The sequence below is a fragment of the Harmonia axyridis genome, chromosome 3 (genome assembly GCF_914767665.1).
Source record: "Harmonia axyridis chromosome 3, icHarAxyr1.1, whole genome shotgun sequence".
NCBI classification, from domain to species: domain Eukaryota; kingdom Metazoa; phylum Arthropoda; class Insecta; order Coleoptera; family Coccinellidae; genus Harmonia; species Harmonia axyridis.
The window spans coordinates 42,901,954-42,922,696 of NC_059503.1; the positions used below are offsets into that span (position 1 = coordinate 42,901,954).

General features: G+C 34.5%; 1 protein-coding gene across 1 annotated transcript; it reads right to left on the reverse strand.

The window, feature by feature from the left end:
• Positions 1-11,563: 11,563 nt before the first annotated feature.
• Positions 11,564-16,677, reverse strand: LOC123675322. The gene is made up of 2 exons (XM_045610671.1): positions 15,723-16,677; positions 11,564-15,546 (listed from the first exon to the last, which is right to left on the reverse strand). Exons 1-2 carry the CDS (start codon positions 16,675-16,677, stop codon positions 11,564-11,566), a joined length of 4,938 nt encoding a protein of 1,645 aa, XP_045466627.1.
• Between the last annotated feature and the right edge of the window lie 4,066 nt (positions 16,678-20,743).

Below are 20,743 nucleotides of genomic sequence, written 5' to 3' on the forward strand. Positions count from 1 at the left end.
CCAGCCGGTATATTTGATTGGTATTGGGAACGTACAAATAACTTCATTAGGTCCATCGATTAATCTTCAAACTAATTAAAAATATCAGGTCCGTATTAAAAAAATATGGGACTTTTAACAAGCTGAGATTCAACATCCTGTATAGTGAAATATTGGAATTTGATGGCAATATTCCGAAAATTTCGGCCAAAAATTTAGTTCGTTAGTGGAATTTCACGAAATTCACAGAAAAATCATGGATTGAGATTAAATTGAAAAAAATTTTTTGTTCCATTGAAGGAATATTTGTATTTGCTGATATTCTGACGAATTTCCTTAAGTGTTTTCCAGAAACTCATGGCTTATGTTGTGACAAATTAGCAACAATGAATAAATTACTGTACACAAATAAATAGATAAAAACATTCCAAAAGAATAACAGATCTTGCTCAAATGAACAATCGTTTTGCTCGATACATATTTTCAAATCATGTCGAATAGTCCTTATTGCATGCAACTTCGATGCGTCGTAAGAGAATTTCCTTACTAAGGATTTCAAATATCCCCTAACGAAATAATCGACAGAATTGAAATCTGTTGATCTAGCGGGGCATGTATGGGTTCCACATCTGGCTATCCAAATATTTGGGAAGTTTTGGTCCAAAAAGTTCCTGATGTTAACTGTAAATTCAGGTGAAGTACCATCATGCTGATAATCCATCCCTGCAATTTCCATATCTTTGAGTAATATAGGTAGATGATTTTGAAGGAAATGTAAATAATGATCACCCGTAAGCCGCCTTGGTGGGATTTGTGCCCCAATCAATAGATTCTTATAAACTCCACACCATACGTATCTACTATGAAAATTTGTGTTGGCATTTGATGTACCTAATTTTATGAGGATTTTCTTCAACCCACTTATCCGAATTCCTCAGATTGAAGATGCCGTTCCTTGTGAAAATGACCATCAGTAAATGAAATTCTAATTATTATTCTTTCATTTCAATAATATATATTGAGTTATTGGGTACAGGTGACCAAATTTATTCCAGTGAAATACTCTTTATTTTTATTCAGCAATGACGACGTTTCGGCTATTGTTTGCAGCCATTCTCAAGTCTAAAAAAATTATCCTACTTCAGATTTTACAATGAATACTGACTTGAGAATAGCTACGAACAATAACCGAAACGTCGCGACGTTTCAGCAATAACGACGCATCGTCATTGCTGAATAAAAATAAAGAGTATTTCACTGGAATAAATTTGGTCACCTATACCCAATATATATTATTTCAACTAAGGTGCAGAACTTAGTCAAGATTCTTTCATTTCTTAAAACCCTGCATAATGTGTACCGTTTTTCAGAAAGGGAGCTCAAATTTCTATGAAATCACTGTTAATCCTGATTTAAATCAAATCTTATCACAACTATATAACAAATTCATTCAAAAACAGCAGAACGCGAAATATAAAATAACCGATAATTTCTCGTTTTCGCATGTTCAACCATTTTTTCCGTGGAGCTGAACCTATCGAGATACCTTCACGAAATTCCATCAAAATCGGATGAGAATTATTGGATCTATACTATTACAAGGGTTTGCGGGCAGAGGGATAGACACGAATCCAAAGATGACGAAAAATTTTTTTTTATCCAGAAGTGACCACAAAGCTTTCTATACTTTGGGTATAGTTAGATTGTTAGAAGCAAAAGAGGCTTCAAAAATTCAAAAACATCATACCTCAGATAGGAGCAGATAGCAGAAGTGCTGTTAACGTCATGAAGATTTTGATGAGGTTTGGGGGATCATTTCCATTTTGATCCGTCTCTCAACTGAATCAAGCTTTTTGATTTAGACACAATATTCCATCAGATCGTGGTTAGTAATTTCAAAGGAATTGAAGATATATTTTTTCGAGTTAATAATATTTTACTAATATTTACTAATATAAGTTTGAATTCCATATAAGAGCTACTTTTCGAGTTATTGCAAGTATTTTCATTTTCTTCACATAAATTTTACTGAAGTTTGGATTTATCTAAAATTTGCAAATACTGCGTAGAAGAAAAAAGTTGTGGGGAGAATCCAGTCAAAAAAACCGCTTCTAACAGAAGAATCTGAATTACCTATAGAAGCTTTCTCAAAAAATTTATCCCAGTCAGGAGTAGATAATCCAGAATCGACTGATATGTTATTTTTCCGTTGGTTAAAATATTGTTTTCCCCGTAGCGAATCGAATAACTTCTTAATTTCGGTTGGATAAGTTTTTCATATCAAAGACCAGAAAAACACTTCATCATATCTTGATTGATCGATCTGCACCCTTTGCATCCTCTTATAAATTTCAACAGTTTTATAGTTTTATGATAGTTTTTTACGAATATCCACATTCCCAGAAAATCCTACAGCTGATTTCACTTCGGAATCATCAATTACACAGGCTGACAGTGGCAGTCAGAAAAAAATCATTAAGGAATTCTCATGATATCTACAGTTACGAACCCTCGTGGAAAATGAAAGTTTGTGTTGTCAGAATAATTGATCAAATCGTAAAAACCATCGATCATCAGTCGTGTTCTAAAAAACGTAAAAAGTTGCCTTCCAACGTAGGGATAGTGTGCATAGTGCCCGTTCGGGGAGAGGTAGCTCAATTATTCGAAACCTGCATAAGGGACAGAATAGTTGTATATTGTGTGAAGTTAATTTACTTTATTCCATTAACAGATCGAATGTTAATGACTCAAGTCTTCGGTGTTTTCTTATTGATTATCAATATTAAAAGAGATAATTCTGTGCGAGATATTAAGTTTAAATATTCAATGCTAATGTTTCGAATACAGTTGTTATTATATATTTGATTGAAAATTGTTCTGCTACACAATAGGTTCTTTTGATTTTACATTTTGAATAATTATTACTTGAATGTGAAATCTGTAGGAGCTATTGCATGTAATGAAAGAGAGAAAAAGAGTGAACTTCTTTCATCTTTCATAAATAGATTTCCATCAAGTAAAGAAAAAGTCAATCAGTTATTAAGTAAAATGTTCATGTAAATGAAGATTCATTTTTGTTTCGTATTCGAAAAAACGAATAATTTTTCAGAAAAAATGTGAGCACTCTATATAACTTCTGATATACAGTAATAAGTTGTTCAGCCAAATTTCTTCATAATAGTCATCATAAAAATCTTCATTAATGATATACAGGGTGAGCCTTTGACTTGTACATTTATTTTAACCCAAGATTCCTGAGGTCAAAAGAAACACTTTCTTCCTTTACCATTTCTTCCGATTCGGCCCGGTTAAAGAAATACAGGCTGTTGAAAATCGTTAAAAAAATGTGATTTTCGGCTATATCTCGTGAATGGTTCTATCGAAGGAAATGATTTTTGAAATAAAGCTTTTTTTTATGTGATACATCTTCTCCGAACACAAGATTCTATACACATTCTTCTGTTTCTTCATTATGAACATTACATCCCATAAAAATACCAGAAATTCGAAGGAACCAACTCTTGAGAGTAATTTGAACGTTCATTGAAGAATATTTGGCTAATTTGAAAAATAAAAGTATTCTTCATATTTTCTCGTACAAAGCGCCGTTTTCGAATAACTTGATCTTAAAAAAATATTATCTGTGAAATTCAAAGAATTGGGTACTTTGGCTGAATGCAACTCTGTTCTGTTGTGGAAAAAAAAACCACAGAAATGAATATTTACTCAGATTTTAGAATTGAAGTACTAGCCAACTTAGTTTGAAAATGAAGTTATTTGAATAAGCTCACCTCAACTCCTCGATTTGATTACAAATTACTGAGCTTTGGCACAGCTCTGATAATGAGAAGATACTTCATTAAAATCAACATTCTTCTTGAAAAGTCCAGATTATTCATAAAACCCATGTTTAAAAAATTTTTCACAAAGAAGTCCCATTATAATGACAACAATCAATATCCCACTGAAGATTGCTGCTATCGAACAATACTGTATTCATCTTCGGGTCATTCAAACTCACATCCAAACATACCAATAGGTACATACTAGACAAATTTTCATGTGATTGAGATTGAATAATTTTATTCTTTTGCTATTCCATAAATTCAACCTAAGAGCATATGATTGACATACTTCCAAGAGGGCCATAATCGTTTTAATGTAAAAACAAATTAGGTGAGTTAAAAGAAACGGGATATTCTATTGAATAGTTCTCATTTATTTTCAATGCCAAAATCAAGATGAATTAAGTAGTAAAGTTGTCTATAATGTAGGTACACATTGAGAACAAATTTGATTACAAATGGAGTCTGACATTTTCCATTGATTACAGAGCCAGAACATTTTACATATTTCCATATTTTCAAAATATGGATGCATTTCAATATTTTTATGAGATACTTGGAACAAATCGAATGCTTCATTTCATAAAGGAATTGCTTTCTATCAGAATGCACAGTGATTCATTCTGTATTCAAACATTTATTTTGGAAGTTGTTTTCAAATTTCTTGAAAATATGTACGGAACTTCAATATTCTGTTAGGTTTCTTCAAATCTTCGATGATTTTCATTTCATGCTAACATAATAACAAATATCATATACACAGATAACAGAGTAGAAGTCATATAAAAATAACAGTGTAAACTGTAAATGAAAATTTTAGGTTAGAACATAGATTATTCGAACCGAACTGCTGTGTTTATATTTGGTAACACTCGAAATTTGAAATTCGAACTTAAAACCACAGATTACTATAGTCTGTGTTAGAACTTTCACAGATGAATATTATTTATTTGAGATTTTAAGGAATGGCAATTCTTGTACGAAATGAAATAAACAACCATATAACATAAATGAAATATAATTATTGAATGGATATGAAAATCAGAGCTAATATGGGTGATAGCGAGCTCAATTTTTTATAATTATCGAAAATGGAAAAGAAAATCAATCTTTAGCGTCAACGAAATTGGAATAACTCATTTATTTTATTATAAACACTACTTTGTTCAACAAATGGAATGTTAAACGTGAGTTTATGATGGTTTTTCTAATTTAATAACTTATTTCCAAGGTTCAAAAGGTATATCTTATGCTTGAGAAAACTTCAGTGTTCCGGTTTTCAGGGGTGAATTAGCTCATTTTGAAAATTTAAAATGGCTATATCTTTTTAACAGGGCCGAATCGGAAAAAATGGTAAATGAAAAAAGTGTTTCTTTTGACCTCAAGAATCTTCGGTTGAAATATATGTACAAGTCAAAGACTCACCCTGTATATCATTAATGAAGATTTTTATGATGACTATTATGAAGAAATTTGGCTGAACAACTTATTACTGTATATCAGAAGTTATATAGAGTGCTCACATTTTTTCTGAAAAATTATTCGTTTTTTCGAATACGAAATTTAACCTTTTTTCAATATAAGTGAGCATTGTCCATGTACAGGATGGGCCAAATTGAACACGTTTGAATGAGAAGTAGCATTTCTATACAACATGGAGGAAAACTGATAGCGGTGTATGGGGGCCAATTTTCATGAGAAATTCAATGGCGAAAATCGCAACTCCACTTTTCTCTTTTGTTTTCAGATTTAATAACAATATATGCGTTGTCAACTTCTGGTGAAGAGGAAGGATGAAAGGATTTTTTTTTAATGAAGAAGAAGCCCTTCAAAATGAATGTGTCAGCTTATTTTGTAAACCAACACATAAACCAATCACCACACCTATACGGGGAGACAGAGTTTTTGCTGGGGTTTTTATCTGTTCTCTTGTATCATACGTTGATATGTATGATCCCCGTTACATTTTCCTCTGCTAATACTGAGATTCATACACACATATGCTTCATTGTTTGAAATTAATAGTTTGTATTGCCCTTTCTCAGAGGAATATATATCTATATATATATATATATATATATATATATATATATATATATATATATATATATATATATATATATATATTCCTCTATATATATATATATATATATTTTTTTTTTTCAATCACCTTTCCGGGAATTACGAGATACCACCGAACTCTCAGAGCCAAAGTGGAATATATATATATATATATATATATATATATATATATATATATATATATACAGCAAACCTCTTCATGGTAGATATCCGGAAGCTCTGAAAGAAAAAAGAGTAAATAAAGATCTGTCACTCACTTACCTCAAATCTGGATATTTGTTCCCGGAAACGGAGGGACGTCTCATTGCTATCCAGGATCAAGTCATACCAACGAGGGCATATATGAAGCACATAGCAAAGAAAAACATTCCAACCGATAGATGCAGGAAGTGTTCTCAGGCCACGGAAACCATATAGCATATAACATCTTCTTGCTCGATCTTGGCACCTCGTGAGTATACACAACGGCATAATGCTATGGCAAAGGTGTTCCATTAGGCAATTGCTATCAGAACGGGACTTTTACTTACCACTCGGAGGGTGCACGAATATATACTCCACTGATATTAGCGTTATATAGTTACAGGGTGTTTTTCGAAAATGTTCATTTTCGATATGTTGCAGTAACTTTTCTTCTGTTTGAAATTTTTCAGTGGAATCTTTTTACGTAGAATTTAATGACGTTAATCGAATTTTCCGCAAACTCATAATAAGTGAGACACGCGTATATTTCTACATATTTCGATAGAGATGAAAATTCCCATCTTAACAAGTAGTCACATTAGGTCGCCTGACCTAACGTCTATTGACTTTCACCTTTGGGGAAGACAAAAATTTACATATTTTTGCATATATTTCAGGTCAGACGAGCTAGCCGGCCACCTGTTGGGACTTGGAACATGAAAAATATCAAATATGGTATATTTTAGGAATGGTAAGTTTCCTCTCTAAAATAAAAACAATAAACATGATTGAAATTCACATAAGAAGTGGCCACGATAATGTTTTCACAGAAATTTAAAATTTTCAACGAAAGTAAAGTTAGAGGTTACAGCAATATTTCGAAAATGAATATTCTGGAAAAACACCCTGTACTATTTAACGGTAATAGCTATGCGGTTTTTGCCAATGAGTTCCTTATGAAATTTGGCCCTCATCATCAGTTTTTCTTTATCTAGTATACTATTTCTCATTCAAAACTGCCCAATTTGGCCTTTCTCGAACAAACTTCTCATTTCTCGCAGACTCATACCTAGGTTTCAACCGTTTTCTTTTGCTCTCAGAGTTAAAGAGTTATGAACGTGAATCCTAATAAAATAATGAAAAAAAAATTATAGACCTATCGTTTCGGTGAAGCAGAACTGAAAAATTTGGAAAAACTTCTTATGGCCGCCCCTCATTGAAACTTAAATTCAATCACGTTTCTGATTTTACATTCTTCGAATTTCATACCAAAATATATAATATACCATAGCCTACTAAAGTTTAGAAGTCGGCTGTTGACAAAAATTATTTTCAAAATGAACTTTACGACCTATAGTAAAAACAAGAAGAGGAAGGACTTCCGTTTCAATGGAATTCATGGTTTGAAATCATTTACAGAATGAAGTCCCAAATCGAGGTATTTTAATGTGTTTGCTGCATAACTCGAACGTGCAGTATAACGAAAATTGAATTTGGTTAGTTTTCATCAAAATCACTGACCACTGAATAAAGGTTGAATAAACACTGAAAATAGTTTTAGTATATTTAAGTTATAGATCTAAATATATTGAATTGTGTAATCAGAACTTTGTGAAACATTTGGTGATATTGTCAATTATTTCAATTTATTTTGGTATAACAAGACGTAGGAAATGCTAATGCAGTCCAAAAGTCTAGCAGCTCACCTTTTAATGTCAGAGATTCCTTCAGATGCCTATTCATTCAGTCAACAATAGGTTCACACAATACTGTCTGACCCTACCTCACCCATTCTGTCTTCCCTAAACCAACGTCAACAATGATCGAACAGGTAGTTTCAGGTAAAAAAATCATTTTTACCCAAAACCCCAACGATTTCACGAGTTTGCTTCAGCTAGTCACCTAAGGGGTTAAAGAAGTAACCCTACACCGTATTTGTGTAGTTAATGATCATTTTTGATTGATTATCGGGAATGATCCATGGAGTTTCGAATTCGTATTGGATACGGCATAATTCCCTGTTTTTTGTCAAGTGGAAACTGTTGGATTCAGCAATAACTTGGGGAGTATATGGGAAACGCTTTGATTGGATTTGCGAAACCGTTGAAACGGTGATGTGAAAAAGTTAAGTTTCAGCGTTAAATCATACGACGAGAAATTAGATAGCGATGAAAATTTTCATTGAATAGATTTTATTCGATTCAAATATAAGATAAAAATGTTGAATGAAATGAAGAAAACAACTAGGTAACTCGATATCAAAATATTTTGAATAACTACAGTTCATTATGTCCAACCTTTTCTTAAGCGCTCGTGCGTTGAACGAATTTTGAGCCGAAAATGATCTGAAATGACTAGCTAATGACTAATCCGTCCTATAATATGAATATATCCGTTCGGCAGTATATATATATATATATATATATATATATATTATATATATATATATATATATATATATATATAATATATATATATATATATATATATATATATATATATATATATATATTATATATATATATATATATAATATATATATATATATATATATATATATATATATATATATATATATATATATATATATATATATATATATATATATATATATATATATATATATGCTATTGAATCAATCCAGCATGTCACGTCATCCTGTACTGTACTGGCGCCAACGGAGTACACACAGCGGCACAACGCAATGGCAAAGGTGTATCATCAGGCAATCGCCATTAAGTGTGACCTTATTAAAAAAATGTCGAAGCCATTTGAGTACCACCCGAGTAACATATTTGAAAACGAGACCCACAAACTCTATTGGGATACGTTCATCACGACGGACAGACCGGTCAAACATAACCGACAGGATATTTTGCTTTTAAATAAAAAAGAAAAATCGTTGAGTATACTGGACGTCACTATCCCGGCCGATGACAATATGACTAAAGCGTTCGTCGAAAAACTGACGAAATATCACGATCTGGCATTTGAGATGAAGACGATATATGGCCTGAAATCGACTGCTATACTCCCGCTGGTCATGTCAACAAATGGGTTGGTGGAAAAACATCTGCTTGAGAACACGCTGAGACTGGGCTTAGATAGAGAGCTTGTAAGCACAGCGCAGAAAGAAGTAATCCTCGCAAACACGAGGCTTGTGAGGAAGTTCTTAACGTCCCTCTGAAGCGCTTTGGCAAAAAAAACTGCCCGGCACTAGGAGTTACCCGCCCTATATGGTGATTGAAAAAAAAAAAAAAAAAAAAAAAAAAATATATATATATATATATATATATATATATATATATATATATATATATATTCTGTATATATATGTATATATATATATATATATATATATATATATATCTATATATATATATATATATATATATATATATATACAGCAGCCTAGGAAGTCCTTGGTTTATTTGGACCCGGTCTTTCTAGCGAAAACTCCCCTAATGGTGAAGAAAAGAAAAATATATATATATATATTTATATTATAAGTGAAGTTAAGAGTCTCAGGTATTTAAGATCAATGAGATAAGGGTTTATCGACTCAATGTTTGGAGGAATAAATAAAAAGATGATCTCTTTATTCTGTGCCAAGCTTTCGCATTTTTTTAATGCTTCTTCAGGGCTTCTAAAAGAAAGTACAATAATTTTCAATGAACAATTTAAAATATTTTTTCACACATTATTGTACTTTCTTTCAGAAGCCCTGAAGAAGCATTAAAAAAATGCGAAAGCTTGGCACAGAATAAAGAGTTCATCTTTTTATTTATTCCTCCAAACATTGAGTCGATAAACCCTTATCTCATTGATCTTAATAACCTCTTTATTTCAACTGATCGGCCATCGGTGGATGCATCAATCTTACATCTTGAAAAATCCAAAAAATGAAAATTTTCCATCCAAAAACCTCGAAGTTATTCTTGTTTCAGCGGAGCTCTATTTTCGAAAAAACTGAAACTGAAAAATGGTACATCAAAATAACTTGAAATTTTCTAAGGAATCTATTTCTGCAATAAAAAAATGGTGTTCTAATTTGAAAAACGGAAGTTGACATCATTTCCGGAAAAACCGGAGGTGCTCATGCCTTGAAAATATTTTAGATTTCATCAGCATCGTGAAATACTTATAAGTGCTGAATTTCATGAAAATACGTTCAGTACTTTCCCGTATAAATATGGGTGAGGTTCCTCGTGAAAGACCCTGTAAATATATATATATATATATATATATATAATAGATAACAATGTTAGGATGTTTCGATCTAGGAAATTCAGTGAATTTCCTAGATCGAAACATCCTAACATTGTTATCTATTAGATATATTGCGATCAATAATTTTCTTACGAATTATATATATATATATATATATATATATATATATATATATATATATATATATATATATATATATATATATATATATATATATATATATATATATATATATATATATATATATATATATATATATATATATATATATATATATATGACAACAACCTAGGAGAGCCTTGGTCGTGGGTCGACCCGGCTCTTTTCTACGGAGCTAACCCATTATGGTGATTGACAAAAAAAAAAAAAAATATATATATATATATATATATATGTGTGTAAAGGATAACGAGGGTTTTTGTTATTAAACAAAGCACAAAAGGATAAGGACAGTCTCTCACAGAGAATTGCTAACCGTAGACACGTGTTTCGGGCTTTCGGCCCTCATCAGTACGGTGAAAAAGTGTTAGGATGAGCAACACTTGAAACAAACAACAAACAAACAGAGTCAAAAACAGAAGCCAGCCGTCCATTTGTGGTTTCAGCAGGAAGACCCAATGGGTTTTCGGGAAACAACCAACATCACCACGTAGGAAGCTATAGCTACCTGCGTGACATCCGAGTCCAGGGATAATCACATGTGTAAAGGATAACGAGGGTTTTTGTTCATAAAACAAAGCACAAAAGGATAAGGACAGTCCTTCTCAGAGAAATACTAACCGTAGACACGTGTTTCGGGCTTTCGGCCCTCATCAGTACGGTGAACAAGTGTTAGGATGTGCAACACTTGAAAGAAACAACAAACAAACAGAGTCAACAACAGAAGCCAGCAGTCCATTTGTGGTTTAGCAGGAAGACCCAAAGTTTTTTGGGCAACAACCGACATCACCACGCGGAAAGCTATAGCTAACTGCGTGACATCCGAGTCCAGGAATAATACATGTGGGAAGGATAACCAGGGTAATTAAAACAAAGTATAAGGATAAGGACAGTCCCTCTCAGAGAAATACTAACCGTAGACACGTGTTTCGGGCTTTCGGCCCTCATCAGTACGGTGAACAAGTGTTAGGATGTGCAACACTTGAACAAAATAAACAATGAGTGTTGCATTAACATAACCGCCCACCTAAAATATACATATTTTAAAGAAAGAAAAAAAAATTGAAACTGAAATTTAGCAATGACTATTGCTGTGGCAATGGACACAACTTTACAATAGGTCGTTGCATCACACTTTGGCTTGTGCGAATGGTAGCTACACGAGCTATTCCATCTGAACCCAGATGTAATTTCTCGATTCTTGCCAATCGCCAGCGCAAAGGAGAAATAGGTCCATCATTGATGAGGACAAGCATTCCTGGTTTTAGGGTGGAATCTGAATGTTTATCCCACTTTTGACGTTGTTGTAACGTATGTAGATATTCGGTGTGCCAACGTTTCCAAAAATCAGCATGAAGCCGCGAGAGCAATTGCCATCGAGACAACCTATTGATTTGTAAATGGGACAAATCATCATCTGGTAGCGCAGTCAAGGGTGCAAAAGTCAAAAAATGACCCGGTGTCAAGGCGGATAGGTCATTTGGATCACTGCTCAATGGGCAGAGGGGTCGTGAATTTAGAACCGCTTCAATTTGTGTCAGAACCGTATACAGTTCTTCATAAGTCAATTTCTGCTCACCTATCACTCTCATTAAATGTGTTTTCACTGATTTTATACCAGCTTCCCAGAGACCGCCGAAGTGAGGTGCAGATGGAGGATTGAAACTGCAATCAATATTTTCAGCCTCGGTAGCATTGCGGAACAAAGTACGTAAAAGAGTGTAGGCACCACGGAAATTGGTACCACCGTCACTAAATATTCGATTACACCGACCTCTACGTGCTATAAAGCGTCGTAATGCTGCTAAGAACGCTTCTAAAGAAAGGTCAGAAACCAACTCTAAGTGTATTGCCTTAACCGCGAAACAAATGAAAAGGCAAACGTATGCTTTTGTGTATTTAGTACCTCTTGACCTTGTCATAGTGATGAGGAAAGGACCACCGAAATCAACACCAACACATTGAAATGGCTTTACCTGGTGTAAACGGCTAGAAGGCAAGTTTCCCATAAACGGCTGAACTGGCTTAGGATTCGAACGGAAACAAGTGTTACATTTGGAGAGCACGCGATGTATAGCTCGCCTAGATGAAAGTATCCAAAATTGCTGACAAATAAGATATTGCAATGCTTGGTGACCTGGATGTAGGTGTTTAAGGTGGAAATGACGAATTATGAGGTCCGTCAGAGGATGTTGGCAAGGAAGTAAGGCAGGGTGTTTGCTCTCAAAAGAGAGCCCTGAAAGAGAAATTCTACCGCCCAACCTGAGAACATCATCTGAGTCCAGAAAAGGATTCAGTTTTCTGAGGGGCTTAGATAAAAGTTTACCTTTTCGAAGCTGATCGATTTCCACGGCAAATATATCTGCTTGAACTTGTTTCACCAGAAAAAGTAAGGCCTGTGTTAGCTCCGGAAAAGTCAACTTGCCTTGGCAAGGCGATGAAGAATTTCGAGTATTGAAGCAGAACCTTAAGACATATGCTAAAATCCGTTGAATTTTCGGGAGAGATGAGAATTTTGTTATTAGGTCATCAGTCAAGGATGCCTGAACTAATGTTATCAGGACAATTTTCCGTTCTTCTTCCGAACAGAGAGGAGAATCTTCCGAATCAACAAATGAAGTGCTCAGAATTTGGTTCGATCTCAACCAAGCTGGTCCCGACCACCACTTACTGCAATTTATCAATTTTAGCGGAGTTAAACCGCGAGAGCCAAAGTCAGCAGGGTTATCCTCTGATTTAACATGAAACCAGTTTTCAGGGGGAACAAGATTTTGAATTTTTGTGGTTCGATTGCTCACAAAAGATTTCCACTTATGAGGGGACGATTTTATCCAAGATAGAGCAACGGTTGAATCTGACCAGGCGAATAGGTCAGAAAATATACCTGATGGATAGGTTGAGACTACGAAAGAAATAAGTTTCGCTAATAATAGAGCAGCACATAACTCCAGACGAGGAAGAGATATGCGCTTAATGGGAGCAACTTTGGATTTTGCACAAATAAGAAAAGTTTCAATTTGTCCTGATGAATAAAAGAAACGAAAGTAGACGACTGCTGCATAACCTTTTTCACTACTATCACCGAATCCATGTAATTCACATCTGGTATATGATTCTGGAAAAATGCAACGAGGAATACGTAGATTTTGTAGATGAGAAAGTTCAAACTTACATTGATTCCAACAGTTTACGACGTCAGAAGTAGGGGTCTGGTCCCACTGTAAACCTTGAGTCCAAAGAACTTGTATGAGATGCTTCATGAAAAAAGTAAAAGGAGTTAAGAAACCCAAGGGGTCGTAAATTCGAGCAAGTTGTGATAATATGCTACGTTTCGTGCAAATGGAATCTATTTTAGATGTAACAAATGAAAAAGTATCGATATTCGGATTCCAGCAAAGTCCAAGAATCTTCATGAATTCCTCATCAGTGAATGAAAATGACTGCATCAGCTGATGTTCTATTGGAATTCCTTCGAGGATTTCTGGCTCATTACTGGCCCATTTTCGCAATTCGAAGCCCCCCTTGTTCAAAAGAGAAATGAGCTCATTTCTGAGATCAATGGCATTCTGAACATTATCGGAACCTGACACGACATCATCAATGTATATATCCTCATCAAGGATCCTAGAAGCTAAAGGACAACTATCTTTTTCATCTATAGCCAACTGACGCAAGGTTCGAAGCGCTAGAAAAGGAGCCGAAGACAGCCCATGCGTGACAGTGTTTAACTCATAACACTTTATGGATTCTGAGGGTGAAAATCTCCAGAGAATGCGCTGATATTTACGATGATTCGTATGAATCAGAATTTGCCGATACATTTGTCGTATATCGGCCGTGAAGACAAACTTATGTGTACGAAATCGGAGAAGGATGGTGGCAATATCCTTTTGCAACTTTTGGCCTGTAAGAAGGCAATCGTTCAAAGATGAATGACCAGCCACCTTTGCTGAGGCATCAAAAACAACCCTTAGTTTGGTGGAAGTGCTATCGGGTTTGAGAACGCAATGATGTGGGATAAAATAGGAGAATTCATCAGAAGGCATTGAATCTACTAATGTCATATGGTCAGATTCCAAATAATCTTTCATGAAATCATTATATTGTTTCCGCAGAGAGGAATCTTTATTGAGTCGTTTCTCCAGCAACAAGAAACGACGCAATGCCAATGAATAGGTGTCACCGAATGAAACGGGAATTGATTGTTTGAAGGGTAATGATACACTAAAACGACCTGTTTTACAATCTCGAGAGATATCTTTCTTGAAAATCTCTTCACAGAGAATTTCATCGGTAGAATGTGATTCTGATGCCAAAATTGGAAGTTCTTCGAGTTCCCAGAATGCCTTCAAAGTTGCGTTCAGAGATGAATCTAGAGTCACATGCAATGAATTTACTACCTTAAAAGAAGAATGAGTTCTACCCATCAAGACCCAACCGAAAACAGTTTCGAGTGCTGAAGGTTCTCCTACTCCACCTTCTTGACGACCATCAAGAAGTAAAGAGGGAAATATTTCAGCTCCCAGAAGCATGTCGACACTACCAGGTTTATTGAAATTTGGATCCGCCAAATTCAGTGAATCGTGGAATGAAAATTTTGTTGTGAAGTTTGGCAAGTCTGAACATATTTTTGGGATGACAACAGCATCGAAGGTAAAGATTGGGTGAATCCCTTCTCGGGGGCGGATTGTGCAAGTGGCAGTGGAAGTTGATGGTGATGTTCTTTCTCCTATGCCTTTTATGCATAGAAATGATTCAGATAATGTTAATCCTAGTGAAGCAACACACTTTTTAGTAATTATATTAGTTTGGGAACCACTATCTAAAAGAACTCTGACAGTTTTATAATTCCCCCAGGCATCGAGAATTTCTACCTGAGCTGTAGCGAGAAGAACGTTGGAAGACGCAGTGGTAGTGGAACTCTGAGCTGAGTTACATGAATTGATATCAGAAGAAGAGGGAGAGGTTTGTTTTTCATTTTCATCGGAATCGATATGGAGCAGAGAATGGTGTTTCCTAGAACAAGTGCGACAACTTGATTTAGAAGCACATTTCGAAATGTCATGCGCTGAATGCAAACAATTAATACACCAATTGTTACTTTGGGCAATTTTCAATCTTTCAGTTGGAGTTTTGGACAGAAATGAATAGCATTTGTAAATAGTATCGGTGAATTGCAAAAATTACATTTTATTTTTGAAGAAATATTATTAGTTTGAGCCAGAAAAGTGGAGGTTGATTTACTCGAGGAAGGTTTTTGCTGTTTGGTTTGAGTTTGAGCAAGTGGACTGTATTTGGGTTTAATGGAGGTAGAGAGAGCTGCAGATTCCAAAGAGGTGCACTGATTCAGAAGGATAATGTGTAAATTTCGGAACGATGGAATATCTGACGAGCATTCTTGTAATTCAAAACGTTTAATTGTAGCGTTATCTAGTTTCTGAATAATCATATGAAAAAGTACAAAATCCCATTGATCAACTGGCAAACCTAAGTTTTTCAAAGATGACAAATTCTCAGAAAATGTATCGAGTAGGTTCCTCAAACCTTCAACCGACTCATTTGTCAACTTTGATATGTTCGTGATATCTTGCCAATATGAATTCGCCAAAAGACGTTTATTTTGATAACGTTTAGTCAAGGTGTCGAATGCAATATGGTAATTTTGTGCTGTTAATGGAAAACCTTTCAACAATGACAAAGCTTGAGATTTTAAGGAACTTAGAAGATATTGGAATTTTTCAATATCAGACAAATTAGCATTATTGTGAATCAGACTAGTGAATATGTCATGAAAGGTTGTCCAATCTTTATAATTTCCGCTGAATGATGGCAAAGAAATCTTCGGAAGTTTGACATTAGGTGTAACTTTCAAGGATTTGACCGAAACATCACCACTGATTGTGGGGAATAAATTATTATAAATGGTTTTTATGGTGAAATATGTATCATTGAATGCTGACTTTATCTGTTTTTCTGACACTAAATCAGGGTTTTCTAAAACTGAAATGGTTGAAATAATTGAATTGTGAGTGTTATGAAATTTCTCATGAATATCCTCCAACTCTTCATATCGAAGTCGGAATCTAACATGACGACTTGCATCATCGACCGCTGCTGTCGCTAAAGAAAGAATTTCCTCAACATCGTCAATTTGTAATTGTCGAATAGCATAATTTTGTTTCAATTTATTAGCACTCATAATGAACAAGCTGAATGTAAATAAATAACTAATAAGAAATCAAATTATACTGCAACACTCAATATGTGAATCGATTTATCGATAGTGAAAAAAATAAAGTGAAATATTGAACTGAAATAATTTCGAAACAATCGTCGAAGCAACGAAAATTAAAGAAAATTTGGCTCGAATAGGACCAATGTTACGAAAGCTCAGAAAATTTAGAAAAATAAGGAAAAAGAATTTGAGAAAAAGAATACACAAAAGATACGTTGGAAGCACTCGACCTACCTTTGTTGGAATGAACGCCAGAGTTGGAGATGGTACTTCCCAGTATCTATTGTCTTGAGAAAACTTGCAGAAAATAGCGAAAATGTCCAAAAATTTCGTGGTTCCGATTGAATCAATTCACGGTGTAGCGCACTTTTTGGAACGAGAATTCGAACTGATCTCTCGCCCATATGTCACCATATGCAGTCCGAGATTTCCCAACGTATTTTACCACAATTAAATGAAAATGAATAAATGAACGGAATAAATGTGAACATTAATTAAAGAAATCGACGCATTGATTCAACGATTGTTTCGAAACAAAATAAATAATTATATAACTGAATTTAGAATAAAATTAGAACAAAATAAACAATGAGTGTTGCATTAACATAACCGCCCACCTAAAATATACATATTTTAAAGAAAGAAAAAAAAATTGAAACTGAAATCAGGGGGTTTCCTAAACATGCGGCAAAAATTCAGGGGGTTGTTCCTTGGACTATTCTAAGAATATTTTGTCCTTTGATGATTTTTGAAAAACCTATTTGTTTCGAAGATATAGGGGAAACAAAATTTCAGATAATAACATTTTATTATGAAAAATTACATGAAAATTCAACTCAACCTACAAAAACTGTTGAAAATGACCACCTCTAGCCAGCATACAAGCATCCAATCTTCTCCTTATTGACTGCCGAACCCTTTCAAAAACACCAGGATCATTTCTCATTAAGTTACACCCAGCAAATGAAAACCGTGTTTAATCTGTATTCCTTTACCATCTGCACTTATCAATTTTTAGTCAAAAAACTGGCCGTTTTTAGTAATTGGAATGTTGTTAAACAAATTTAAAAATAAATTGTACCTACTTAGTAAACACAGTGCGGTACGCATTTTTATATAAACTATTATTAATTTTAAAAATATGAAAAATGTTGTTCGCCCTGTATCTTCGAAACAAAGAGGTTTTTCAAAAATCATCCAAGGACAAAACATGCTTAAAATAGTCCAAGGAACAACCCCCTGAATTTTTGCCGCATGTTTAGGAAACACCCTGTATATATATATATATATATATATATGTCTAGATGTCTAGAGGAGAGAACATAATCCTGTCTGATGGACGAGAGATGACTGGCCTGAGATATGAGGACCGATACAAATACCTGGGTGTCCAGCAGACCTTTGAGATTATGCATCGAGAAAATAAGGACAACGCTAAGAACGAACTGCTTAAAAGAGTAAAGAAAGTGCTGAGAACCCAACTATCGGCTAAAAATAAGATAATGGCAATTAACAGCTGGGCCATATCAACATTTACTTATACAGCAGGAATTCTCTTATGGTCAAAGTCGGAGCTAAAACAACTCGATAGAAGCATCCGGACTTCGTTGACACAGCATGGTGTACTGCATCCAAACTCGGCAGTGGAACGTTTATACTTACCCCGAAAAGAGGGTGGTCGAGGAATGACGAAGATAGGAAGAGCGGCCCTGAAAGAGACAGAGAAAATTAACGACTACTTCCGAAAAAGTAACTTACCTGTTCATCAGTGGGTAGCTTCATGTGGCCGCGCCTCTGTCTCCGAAACATCTAACGAGGAAGTACCTGAAAACGAAAACAACTTTGAAACACTCAGGCGAGCATGGGAAGCCAAATCTATACATGGAAGGTTTTATGCCAGTTTGCATCAATCGGAAGTAGATATGCATAGCACCAATACTCACCTGACCCAGGGCTACCTATTTCCTCAGACGGAGGGTACTTTATTCGCCATTCAGGACCAGATTGTTCCGACCAGGACATATGCCAAACACAGCTGTAGACAACACCAAATGTAGATTATGTAATGGCGCGGAGGAGACGGTGCAACATCTCTCGTCTGGATGTTCAGCGATTGTTGGCACCAAATATCTGGCAAGACATAATAACATGGGGAAAGTTGTACATCAGATGTTATGTCTCCAAAAGCAACTCTTACAGTGCTTCACGCCGCACCACGTATACAACCCGCAGACGCTTATGGTGAATGAAACAACAAAAATATATTGGGACCTGACCGTCATCACAGATAGAGGTGTCGAACATAACCGACCGGACGTGGTAGTGTGGGATAAGATAGCAAAAACCGCCCTCATAATAGACTTCGCTGTGCCTCAAGATTACAACCTCTCTAAAAGCTATACCGAAAAAATCTCGAATTATGAGGCACTAGCAAGAGAAATGAGGGATATGTGGCAGCTAAAGAAAGTGAATATAAAACCTATCATCATCAGCGCGAAGAGACTCGTCCATCGTCAAACAACCGAACATCTGAAGGAACTAAACTTACCACAAAATACTCTGATGTGGATGCAAAAGGCTGTGATATTGGGCACAGTCAAGATCGTGCGAAAGGTGCTTTATCCTCATTAACGGACTGAGTTGCTCTTGGCGTCCTCGCCCGGGTAGCTCTGGATTACTCCACAACTGTGTGAATTAAAAAAAAAAAAAAAAATATATATATATATATATATATATATATATATATATATATATATATATATATATATTTTTTTATTTCTGAGGGAATCAACCAAGGTTTACACCATAAAATTACCCTGATTTCTTTGCCGAGCTTTCGGATTTTATTCAATCCATCCTCAGGGCTTCTACAAAATATCAATAAAAATTATCAGTTACAATAAACAGAAAAAATAAACACAAAACTGTCACAATGGTACATACAGTCATCGATAAAACCTGATTAAAATGAAAAACAAAAACAATTGAAAACATACTCACTGAAATCGAGGTTAAGGTGTCATCAAATACAAACTAATCATTAAGTTATTTATAAATCAAATAAAAATATTTCAGGATTCTCAAAGTGACAACTGGGTATCTTATGTCGATTGAGGTCAATATTTCAATGCGGAATATAGAATAGAATAAGATGGTGGTATTTGCACATGCGTTTAAATCATTCAATTTAGACAGGAGATAAAATCAATGAGACAAGGTATCAAACAATGTGTACAGCAAAATTTTTTGGTGTAAACCTTGGTCGATTCCCTTAGAAATCATTCTCATCTTGTCTCATTGATTTTTATCTTCTGTCTAAATTGAATGATTTAAACGCATGTGCAAATTCCACCATCTTATTTCATTCTATATTTGGCATTAAAATATTGACCTTTATCGACCCAGTTGTCACTTTGAGAATCATGAAATATTTTTATTTGATTTATAAATAACTTAATGATTAGTTTATATTTGATGATTCCTTAACCTCGATTTCAGTGAGTATGTTGTATCTCGCATAATATTTGAAAAACCCTGTGATGATATTTTTCAAGTTCAAGATATTCACGATATTCCTTCATCATTCTAGTTCGAGAAAATGAATCGAGTATACGCATAGGATATTCAAATCAAATATAATTCACGTAATAGTGACTATGGAAATTCTCTCTGTTTTTCGGTTCTTCTTAATATTTTGAAAACTATAGAGACTAATTCAAATATTTCAACAAGGAGTGATTGAAATTGGAAATCTTGATAATATTTAAAACATAAAATGAAGAGAAAAGTTTTTTTTGAACAACATTTTTTTCATTTCTTGTATAACCGGAGGTGCCAGAGCTTCGAATATTTTGGCTGAATAGGGTATCATGAACAATGTCATATTCCGTATGTTCAGATTTCAAATAAGTCCTGTTATCTAGAAACGTCCAAATACACATACCAATTACCACAACTATTGACCTATACAGGGAGACAATGTTTTTGCTGAGATTTTTATCTGTAGGTACTCCTGTATCATAAGTACGTT